The sequence below is a fragment of the Odontesthes bonariensis genome, chromosome 2, assembly GCF_027942865.1.
Source record: "Odontesthes bonariensis isolate fOdoBon6 chromosome 2, fOdoBon6.hap1, whole genome shotgun sequence".
Classification (NCBI taxonomy): domain Eukaryota; kingdom Metazoa; phylum Chordata; class Actinopteri; order Atheriniformes; family Atherinopsidae; genus Odontesthes; species Odontesthes bonariensis.
In genome coordinates, this window is record NC_134507.1 from 25,491,765 (window position 1) to 25,502,896 (window position 11,132).

At 40.9% G+C, this 11,132-nt stretch overlaps 1 protein-coding gene across 1 annotated transcript; it reads right to left on the minus strand.

Moving 5' to 3' along the window:
- Positions 1 to 2,888: 2,888 nt before the first annotated feature.
- On the minus strand, positions 2,889 to 5,617 carry LOC142400430 (homeobox protein Hox-D9b-like). The gene is made up of 2 exons (XM_075485302.1): positions 4,933 to 5,617; positions 2,889 to 3,127 (listed from the first exon to the last, which is right to left on the minus strand). Exons 1-2 carry the CDS (start codon positions 5,615 to 5,617, stop codon positions 2,889 to 2,891), a joined length of 924 nt encoding a protein of 307 aa, XP_075341417.1.
- Positions 5,618 to 11,132: the final 5,515 nt, after the last annotated feature.

Sequence of the window (11,132 nt, forward strand, 5' to 3'; positions counted from 1 at the left end):
AATGCTGCGTTACAGGTAACAGCAGAGTAGGAAATGATTTAAACTTTATTGTATTCACAGAAGAGACAACATACGAGCTGCTGAAATGTTGTTTTTTCATTTGATTTGAGTTTTTTTTGCCACTTTATTGCATCACTTTTCCTTTAATGGCAGTCTGAGGAAAGTAGCTGATGTCGTTGTAACATGGGGATGTTTTCCCACTCTGCCTCTGCTTTATGATTTCAGCTGCTTAACAGCTTCTTTTGCCTTACCGCTCATTTCATAATGCACCAAACGTTTTCAGTGGGTCACTGGTCTGAACTGCCAGCTTAATTCAAATGTATTGATGAATTGAGCGAGGCTTTTCCTGAAAAAGACATCCCTCCACAATGTGTTTGTGTCATTCAGGGCTAATGAGGCCTTCGTAGATGTGCAGGTTACCCATGCGCACGCTCCCTCGTACCATCGCAGATGCTGCTAATTGTGTTTGGACACAAACCGATCTCACGGCAGGATGTGTGTAACATGCACTGGTCCACAGCACAAAACAAAGCAGTCGACCAGGCTGAAAATTCACAAAAGCACTACTCTGGGGTCCAAAAAAAAGCTAAACACCTATGTTTGACTTATAAAATCAGAGCCTATGTATTACAAATGTGTTTTAGGACAACTGTAACATGTTTGGAAATGGTTACGGGGAGGCTGGAGGGGTTGGAAGGAGGTATTACACCACAAAGGACTTTAGACTTTTCTACTTTGCTCTCAGTTGCAGTTAGTTATCAGAAAATACAAAATACAATGTTAAACTGATACATTCACATGCTCATGATGGGAGATCAGATCGAAGGGAGGTTTCTGTGCAATCTGTTGGTTTCCTTAGCGAGGCTACTTTTTATTTAATTGGCTCTGTATTAATTGGACTAATCTGGAATTGAATTAACTGGATTTGATTGGATGAGGATTGTAATACGGTGAATTGGATTGTATCTTTGAAGTGCCTTGAGGTGACATTTCTTGCAATCTGGCGCTTTATAAATTAAATTGAATACATTAAAGGAAACAACTGGCAAAAAAAAAAATGATACCAATTTTTGCACCTTTACTGCGTCTCCACTATGGTTTGAACCTGTGAACAAATGTACCTCTTCCACATTTTCTCTGGAGGCCGGTAAAGGCTGAAAACAAGCCGCATTCTCATCTCCTCCCCTGTCTCTGAGGACGTAGCCCTCCGAAAAGAATTTACACCTTAAATTAACTTGAGCTCAGAGAGGGCGACTGCGTTTCTGGATCCTGTTTATACGTGTTTATTTCTATCAATGGTGGATTTTTAACTTGCATAGATGATAGTGAACTGTGTTCAGCAGCAGTGGATTCAAATATCAGGTTGTTCAATATTGGTTTAAGGCTTGCTTCTTAACACAGAGATGACTCTGATTATTTCAATATTAGAACCTTAGACTACCAAATCCCAACATTAAATGATAGAATGATTTGTCCACGGAGTGTTTCACAGAGTAGGGAACTCTAGCTCTGCCTCTGAGAGACTCAGCCTCTCTGGGATGAGCCTTTACACCCATCCAGATTTCCCCAACACAACCTTTCCCCTCTTCTGTTGCCAAATGAGCAGAATTAAAGAGCAAAAAACAACAAAAAGAAATCAGAGTTTAAAACTTGGATGCTGCGTTTTGCTGTCTGTATTTAATCTAACATGGAGTTTAAATGATTTGCAAATTACAGCATCGTAACTTTTTTTTTTAAATATCCAGACACACTGGTGGCGCCTCTTATTATTCATGTGTGTATTATTGGTGAAGACTTCACTCTTATTCGGGCAGACCGTGACAAATATGGCTGACTGTATGGCATTTGCAACACAAGTTTGCCACATTGACACGGCCGCGTCACCGTGAGCCACGTGCTGCCTTCAGAGGCTTCACATACTTTAGCATGTGAGGCTGCGTCATGCGACTGACACTGAAAGCATGTTTGTTTCATAAGAGCGATGACATCAAGTGTTGTTTGAGCACTCGAACATGCAAAATCATTTCAAATACACGTTTTGAAGTCAGCTGAACCTGCAATATTTACATAATTAATCAATTTTCATCCATTACATCACTGTCTAATGTTCATGTTTGCATCACTCTCTCGTTTGTTTTTCGTCCTTTAAGTTTGTCATCAGTCTAACATCTTCCTTTTTTCTTTTGCAGCCTTACCCGAAAGCATTTCACTCTCTTTTCAAATAAACCCTTTTTTTCTAGGCCAAAATGGACAGGTGCTCCAATCACTCATGGGATGTACCTCTGATATTTGCCTCGCAGTAAACTGTACTCTCGTATGGCTCACTTACAGCGCTTTTCACGGGGGTGATGGCTTCATCGTCGAATCTCTAAACATGATTCACATTTTGGCTGAAAGCACCGACACTTTATGTGAAGTCAAGTACGTGTCAAGTGCTTCCGTTTTTTACAGATACGCAACCTCAGAAACAGATGTGTTTTAGAATGAGCGAGTCTTTGATATGAAGTTTTTGTGATTCAGTTCCTGAATCTCCCTGTAAATGTTAACAAAGTTCTTATTTACAACAACCCCAAGTTGAAGACCGTCTTCATTTCAAAACATGCAGATGGAAGGATTCTCCGGCACAGTATCTAACATGAGAAGCCCTACAGGCAATAATAGGAATTTTTAAAAGGTGTTACGACTCATCCCGGTCTCCCCCGTCGACTTTCACCACTGCAACTTTTCCAAGGCGGCCATGTTAACTCCACAATCCATTGCTTGGTAACAGCTGAGCGTGGCAGCTGATGTTGGGCATCCTGGAGCACAGCTTTTGCTTTGTCAGCTATAACCTCACCACCTCCTCGCCCATCCCTGGAAAAAACACGCCCAGCCTCCGGATCCATCATTCATTCACTCCTCCTCTCCCGGATCATCAGCTTCTTCATCTTCATCCTCCTGTTCTGGAACCAGATTTTCACCTGTCTCTCTGTCAGGTTTAGGAGTCCCGCCACCTCCAGGCGCCGATCCCTCGTCAGGTACATGTTGTAGAGGAACTCCTTCTCCAGCTCCAGGGTCTGGTGTTTGGTGTACGGACACCTCTTTTTCCGGGTCGATTTGGCGTGGATCCAACTAGCTGATGGATTTTCTGTGGAGGAGGAAACGTGGAGGCATAGATTTTTTTTACTCACACCACACACCTGCTTATTCACTTTGCTCGAGCTGGTGTGTCTCTGCGAAGAGTTCAAAGACTGAAGAAAACATACTCGGAAACAAACCTTCTGAAGCTACAACTTTTGGCTCGTTAAAAAAAAAAAGAAACAACGCCACATGCTCCAAACAGAGCTTCATGAATGAAGACAGCGCTCACTTCTCTCTAATGCTTTTGCAGAGTGCTTGTTTGAAAAAGGCTGAAACAATAAATAAATTTCATATAATGTGATACTGATATAATTCATCATCAAGCTATAGACCTTTTCAGATTACCTTTGGAAGGACACCAAGAAACTATAAATACAGCGGAGAATGAACTAATAAAAATAGCCACAGTGAGCCTCTTTCTTCATCTTATTAATAAACTGCAGTATTTGAACCCTTTGACTGATATGACATTGCTTCTGGCCACTTCAGAAAGTAGTTGGACAGCCAGCCAACAAGAGAGCAACAGGTTTTAGGTTCGGTCTGGTGGAAAATCTTTAGTTGCTTTGCTCAAACCTTTGAATCAAACCTTAGAACTCTTACATAATCGCAGCTGCTAAAAGTGTCTCGTACTTTTTCTGTCATTCGGACACACAAAAGTTGTGGATTTTTGCAGCATCTCTGCTACTCTAATAAATACTATTTGTGCTGCTATAAACCAAGCTAATGTATCTTTTAAAACTTTTTCTTAAATGTTGATTTTTGTCAGTTCAAAACAAAAAAAAATTGTTATTCGTTTAAAAGGTCTGCTGTTGAGGTTTTAGACGACCCCTCAGCCTCTCTTTATTCATATCAACTGCAGCATAAAACCCAGTAATTGCTTCACTTTAAATATTCCTTATGTAAGAATAATTAGCTTTTTGGTGTAGCCCTTTTTTTTTAAACATATCAGAGTTTTACATCAAATACAATACAAGGCACAATCGAAATTAGACGTCTGTATCAGAGATAAAGACACTTAAAACCCTCAGAACACTAAATGAATCCTATATCTACACACAGAAATGGGCAGACCTGGTTTTAAAGACAAATATGCAACTTGCAAATTGAATTAATCCCAAACTGCCCTCAGACACCAACATTCTCTCTTTTTTTTTAAATTAATCTTGTAACTCTTTTATTGAGCTTTTATTGTGTTGTGTTGTTTCTGTCTGCTGTTTTTGTTGCTGTGGCTGTTTTTGCTCTCAAGGCTCTCTTGAAAAAAAAATTGGATTCAAATCATGCCAATTAAAGAATTGGATTACATTAAATAATGAAATTGCATTTATTAAGTTAGAACTGGCCTACTACTTCCAATAATAGCAATATCACTTATATGTATGAGTCATGCTGCATGACTTGGTTATCGCTGTGTAAGCCAAAGTGAAAGGACTACACATTATTAAGGCTTTTGGAATCCTCACAGACCAATGTAGTTTTGTCCAAATTCACTCACAAGTTTATTTGCTGCACAGTTTTGATCAGACAGAAAACACAGCAAGCCAACCTGCCTTTCCACTTCAGTGACAAATTGCTAAATAACAATAGCACCTTAATTATTTTAATGGACAATAAAGTTTTATATTTGACCATTTACAAGACATTTATAGGGCTATAAAAGTTCCACACACTCACTTAAATACAATCCCCCTCTCAAACACACACACACACACACACACACACACACACACACACACACACACACACACACACACCTGCGTGTTGGCACTTCTTAAAGCTAATAAACATTCCTGAGTTTAGTGTATCTGTCTTTACCCGGGTCAAGCTGCTGATGTGTTTTTCTCTCCTCGTCCTCCTTCTTTGGCTCAGGCTTCCTCCCGAGCTCCTCTGCGGTCCCGAGCCGCTCCAGGACCACCTCAGCCGGACTGGCGAAGCTGGTGTTTTCGGGGCTGTCGTGTGACGGCGGGGAACTCTCGGGCTTAATTGTCTCATACGTCGGGCTTGGATTGGAGAGGTCGGCCTGAGAAGGGAGACACGCGGGGAAAGTGGCCGAAACTTGAGACAATGTGGTTTCCGAAGAGGGGGTCGCTCCCTCCCAACAGCGGACGAACCTGCTCTCCGACGCGGCCGCGGATGCGAGGTGTTCGGCGTGGGTCGGAGCCTGCGGGCCGTAGTAAGAGTGGTGGTGGTGGCTCAGGAGGTGATGTGGATGAAAAAGCCCGGGGATGGAGGCACCGGGGGCCGAGTGCAGCTGCGGAGAAGACGATGAAGAAGAAGTAGACGTGTTTGTCCAAGGAGAAAAGCCATTTAGGGTGGCTTTGTTGGAAAAATGTGAAAAATCCGGGATGTGGGTGCCGGGGCTCCCCTCCTCTTCCTCCGCTCCCCGGGCTGGCTTTGCGCAAGCGACTGTCGAACCCTGCAAGCCTCCCGGGATGAAATGTGCACCGTACGGCTCCTCGGCCTGGAGACCCATCATGGAATAATAATTCGTTAGCGACATGTTTATTTTATTATTTCAATAAAAAGACACTTAAGTGCGACTGTAAAACGTTAGATGGGCTGGTATAGTGGCTTACATCCTCCCCTAAAATGGTAGTAATTTTTTTCCTGCCCTTACCTTCTTCTCGGCTGCCAATTGGTTACACTGTGGATCACATGATTAGACTGTATTCAGCAAGTATGGGAAATAAATCAAATCATGCTTTTGCGTTCAGAAATGTGTGGCCTGCAGCAGATGGACCTGAATGTAGTCTATAACATATAATATATATATAATATATACATATAATTGTTTTTTTAATTATTTATTTTTTTGCTATTTAAAAAGCTGGATGAAAAGTAGCATGAATCTGTTCACGTTTTCAAGTGTACAGCGGCCTACTTCTGCCTAAAACACCTTCATATGACCAAATTAAAGACGAAAGTTCCACTTTGGCTTCTGTTTGCGTGGCCAGGTGATTTCCTACATCTGTGTAGCTGACAGTGAAGATATATTCTCCCTGGGAATTCATTTTTGACAACCCAGCACTTTCTTTTGCGTTAACTGAAATCCAGGAATCCAATTTGTCGTCATCATCTGGATTTGTATCAGAGGACATGCACTCTTTAAATCCAGCTGTTGCATAATTTTCTTCCGTCGTGTGTTTCATTTCATTTCTATAATTTACTCTCTCGCTGGCTTAGCCTTATTTATTGAGTAACAGCATTATACTAAGAGCTGGCGCAAAGCCTTCTGGCTTTTACATCTCAGGCAGAAAAATAACTGTCATACCTGATCCGGTTCAGAACGAGGGCAGGCCGGAGTTGGTTGGCACACATATTTCTTTGGCATGATTTATGTTACAGTATTTCATACCAGGAGCAAATGAAAGGTTGAAGTCTCAGCCATTAGAAATATGTTCCAATTTGTACAAATGCTGTGCAAAATTAGGTGATTGGGGGTTAAAGTCATGTTGAGCTATCACGGGGTCGGCTGGCACGATCTTTCGACGTTCTAGGCCACTGTGCGCATGTGTGGGGAAAAAGAACACGAAACAAACACTCTCGTCATCGGTGATTGTTTGAAGCCGAAGCTGAAATTTAATTTGTCTTATTAGCAAATATGATTTAAAATCATGATGTGTGATTCAATTTCATTTTCAATCTGCCAAACTGAACGGGGGATTTTCGTGGAAAGTAAATATAGCCTATACCTCATCACAATGCTGAATTATGGTGCTTTTTTGCCCTAAAAATAGGCAACAAATGCGTGTTAACCGATAGCACAACACTTTTCTTACAGTTCAGGGACATAAACCACCACAATACACGTATAATAGGTTGAGTAAGATGCCTCATGTGCGCATGATGCCTGTACAGAGCGACATATTTAGATGAATTCGTGTTATACGACTTAAATTGCAGCTGATTCCAAGCTAGAACAACTCATTTATGTTTCTGTTTTTCTCAGTTCATGATACGTTTGTTCCCCAATCCACTTTATGCTTTTAATATAACCAGCATGTTACCCTCACTAAATATTTTAGGGTGCATTTTTATGGGTTACCTTCAAATGCCCAGAAATGCGCAGTGTGCCACGCAGCCACTTTTGGCCACCAAACCGTGGTCTCCCTCAGTGATAGTACAACTTTACGCAGCACCCACAGAGTGTGTTTAATACAGGCTGTGTGCAATAACTTTTAGGGTAATTAAAGGCAACCAGAGCTGAATTATTCACCCGGATTAAAATAATGAAACGATGAGCAAAGAGCTCATCAGGTCAGATTGACCATGTAACAACTCGAAGATTATTTCAAAGCAGTGGGATCGATAAAGCTGCGTCATGTTTGGCCAACTTCCCATTCATTTGAGGCCTTTTAATTCAGCATACTGTCCGTCTTTGTGTGTGAAAGTGAAATTCCTTCGGGTGGCGGAGAATATGGCCAGCAGGCCTCTACTGTAGACCTTGATCTCTGTCTCCTGTGCATCATTACCGCCATCTGTCGGCTGGATGAGAAAAAAGTAGCGCACAAGCATTCACGAGGACGAATTTCCAAATGTAAACATTCAAGATGGCTCCGATGGATCTACATCAGAGCAGGTCCGGCGCTGGATCATCATTTTGGTTCATCATATCGTTATTGAATGTACCTCCAGACACCTCACCAGCTACATCTAGCTGGATTAAAAGAGTTACATCTCAACAAAACATGTTAGAAATCATGTCACTGTGCAGACATCCAGTTAATAATGTCTTAAATATTGCTCTAAAGTGTATGAAGCTACTCGGTTCTGTGGGTCTCCAGGTCCAGCTTTTCAGCATAAATCACTTAATATCTAGGTTGCCAACTCTGAAGGCCTCTGCTGTATATCAACAGTCAGGGCTCTTCGTTGCCTTTTTTTTTTTTACTTAGCACGTTATACTATAAGTGACAACTGCTTTTAGAGATGATATGAAGGAACAGGAATCAGTGCTCGTCATTTAATTTGGCCGCAGCCTGACGGATTCAGGCCAGAGGAGACATCCCTTCAACGATTGAAAGAAAAGTGCCTGTAGGTGGCAGTGTCATGATGAATGTCCTGGTGATGGAGATGAGGGTCACGCTGAAGCTGTTGTAAAAGAAAGCGAAGTGTTTGCTGTGTAAAAGTCACTCAGGGCCGCCGTATAAATTTATATGGCACACCGAGAGAGAAGGGAGGATGCTGGCAAAGCTGCCCTCGAGCGTCGCCCTGAAGTGACGCCAACAAGTTTTGGAGATGAGTATTAAGACAATTAACTTGACACATGAGGCTGTTGGTGTGATTGAGCTATATTTCATATTGTTAGGCCAACACCTCTGTCTTGTTATTTAGGATTTATTTGCTCCTGACTCTACAGTCTTTGCTTTTAAGCCATACTCTAGTTTGCCCTGCAATTACATGCTTGTGTGTTATTAACCATTTAAATGTTTGAAATTCTGCAGTTAACCTACAACATTTCATGTCCAACAAACTCTATTATTAGTAGTCAATTCCATCACTGCAACATGTGTTGCCATTGAGCTATTATTTACAGATCTTACAACTACTGCTTACCCTGCAGAATCAATTCAGTACACATTCTACCCAGTCTTTTTCTTCATAAGTGAGTAGATTTAAACACCACAATCATTGGCAATACTAAAAAAAAATAGACATAAATCTGCAGTAAAAGTGGCAGCATTGGTTTAAAAAAGGGAGAAGAAAGTCTTGTAACAGGGTTTATTGTCGGTCATGAGGTTGAATTCCTTTAGTTCCAAGCAGACACACAATCTCCCCTTTCATCTCCGTGTCTTGCTTGACGTCACACATAAATACACACTCAGCCACATTCTCACCCTCACACAGACTGAGAGAATTTGTGAGACAAAAGAGAGAGGCAGCAGACTTTCTGGATTGCCCCAATAAAAGTAATCAATGGTGGAAATGGTGGTTATGATGGTGGGGTGTGTTGTGATTTGTTTGCGGTTCAAGGTTTATTAGCAGCCTTGGACTCATTGTGCATTTCTGCCGTCTGGACCCCTGTTGTTCAAAGTCAGGACAAGACTGAAAGCAAGACCGAGAAGCTCATCTCCACCTTTCCATATTTCCTTTCATACATCACTTTGCCATTTCTGCTCTTTGCTATGGAATGTTAACGCTGAGGTCATAAAAAACTCCTTGACGACATGCCTTTTAGTTTACAGCCTATTTAACTGTGCCTCCGGGTATGCTTAATTTGTTGCAAAAGTAATTGTGCATGACACTAACTCCACTTTGATACTCTATAAAAAAAACACAGAGGTAACACCTTGTTGGAGATTTTAGGCAGCAGAACAAAAAACTTTCTTTTAGAAAACAGAATTTTAGCAAAAAAAAGTATCCAAACTGGTTTTGGATTCAACAATGAAGCAGTTATTTGTTATTTTACAGTCACAGAAAACTTTTAAATGTAACATTAATGTACATTTTTGTCCAGGCGAGTTTGGAACTTTTATAAATAGAGACATAAGCCCAGAAACACAAGTAGCCAAGAGACCCAAGATTACAAAGCATAGTTTTATGTTTTGAAAGGGGCTGATGCAGCAATATATGCAACATTACTGTTGATGTTATGTGATATAATGACTCCAGTATGTTTGTATATCATTTCATTTTTAATAGCTGTAAACAAATCAAACAAAGTACCTCACACCCCATCAAAGGACATCAAAGAAGGTCCAGCACTCTTTTAGTTCATTTTTAGTCTTTAGCACAAAATGGTGACAAAATACAGATAAAGATTTAGCTAAATACAGTAATTACTAATTGTCCCTGCTCATCAGTTATGAATAAAATGAACTCTATGGATAGATGGATGTTTTCAGAACCAGTAAAATGTTGTTAGATGGAATTTATTTAAAAACCTCTGGTCAGTATATGCAATGACCTGGTGATTGATATTCCTGCACAATCTTCATTGCTGTTGCTGTCTGACACTTTTTAGTGTTTTCATTTTTAAAACTGGGTGGACATTGTTCCATGGCAATAGACTTATTGAATCCCCGTATAAGCAGAGTTGTTGAAAAGGCTGCGGATTATTGACGTTTGGTTTCCAATTCATTCAAATCAATTTTAATCTTTAGTTTCGGGCGTTTGTTTTTATTTGATCGAATATTCAACTGACTATATGATCATTAAGACCGACGTTTCAAATTGAAATGCAACGTTTTTTTCTATGCATGCACTGCAGGCTGGAGGTTGCGTGACTTGAATATGTGAATGAGCTGACGCCAGATCTCATCCCGCTATAGCTTTTGATTATATAGCACAACTGCACTGTATGTGAGTTAGAGGCGATTAGAAGTAATAATAAATATGATAATAATAATAATAATAATAATAATAATAGTTTTCTTCAGTAGATGCAGCTTAATTAAGAAAACATTACATCGTGAAGCTTGAATTATAAGAGATTAACTGCGGTCTCATTTAAAACTGATTGACTTTATCTCATTAAAATGAGAGTTTTGTGACGTCCACTCACTGTGGACATGAACACAGATTCCTTCACTGCAGCTGGACAGCTGCGCATCCTCCTCTCCCTCCATCCCGGCCAGGTTGACGCCGACACGGCCCCTCACCTCGCTGCTCTCTGCGTAATCTCGCTCTCGGACTGTTTCCCATATTTCTTCCGTTGGTGCGCCGCTATATTTCCACCCCTCGGATTCACTTTTTCCTCACAGTAAGACAGAAACCCGTACACACCTATTCTTAATACTGCGATGACACGATGGTGCCCGTGACAAACAGCTTCTCCCGGGAAGTTGAGGAAGATCGGGGACGGAGAGATGATGTATGCAAGGTGAGGCTGCGAGGATACTTGGCTCATAGCTTTATTGGTGATCATTATTATATAACCTCAGCTCTACATCTTGATTTTAAGACCTGGAAGTTAAGTGACATGAATATAATATAAAAGGCCTTTCCTTCTATACCTTCATACCTTCAAGACCTCACTGAAACAACCTTTAAGTGACCCTTGCAAGGAGAAGGAAATA

What these genes read in the sequence shown, in the direction of transcription:
- LOC142400430 (XM_075485302.1), bottom strand. Translation starts at nt 5,617, where the DNA reads ATGTCGCTAACGAATTATTATTCCATGATGGGTCTCCAGGCCGAGGAG. An exon ending in ACATCAGCAGCTTGACCCGG is followed by an intron (nt 3,128 to 4,932) that starts GTAAAGACAGAT and finishes CCTCCTCCACAG; the next exon opens with AAAATCCATCAGCTAGTTGG.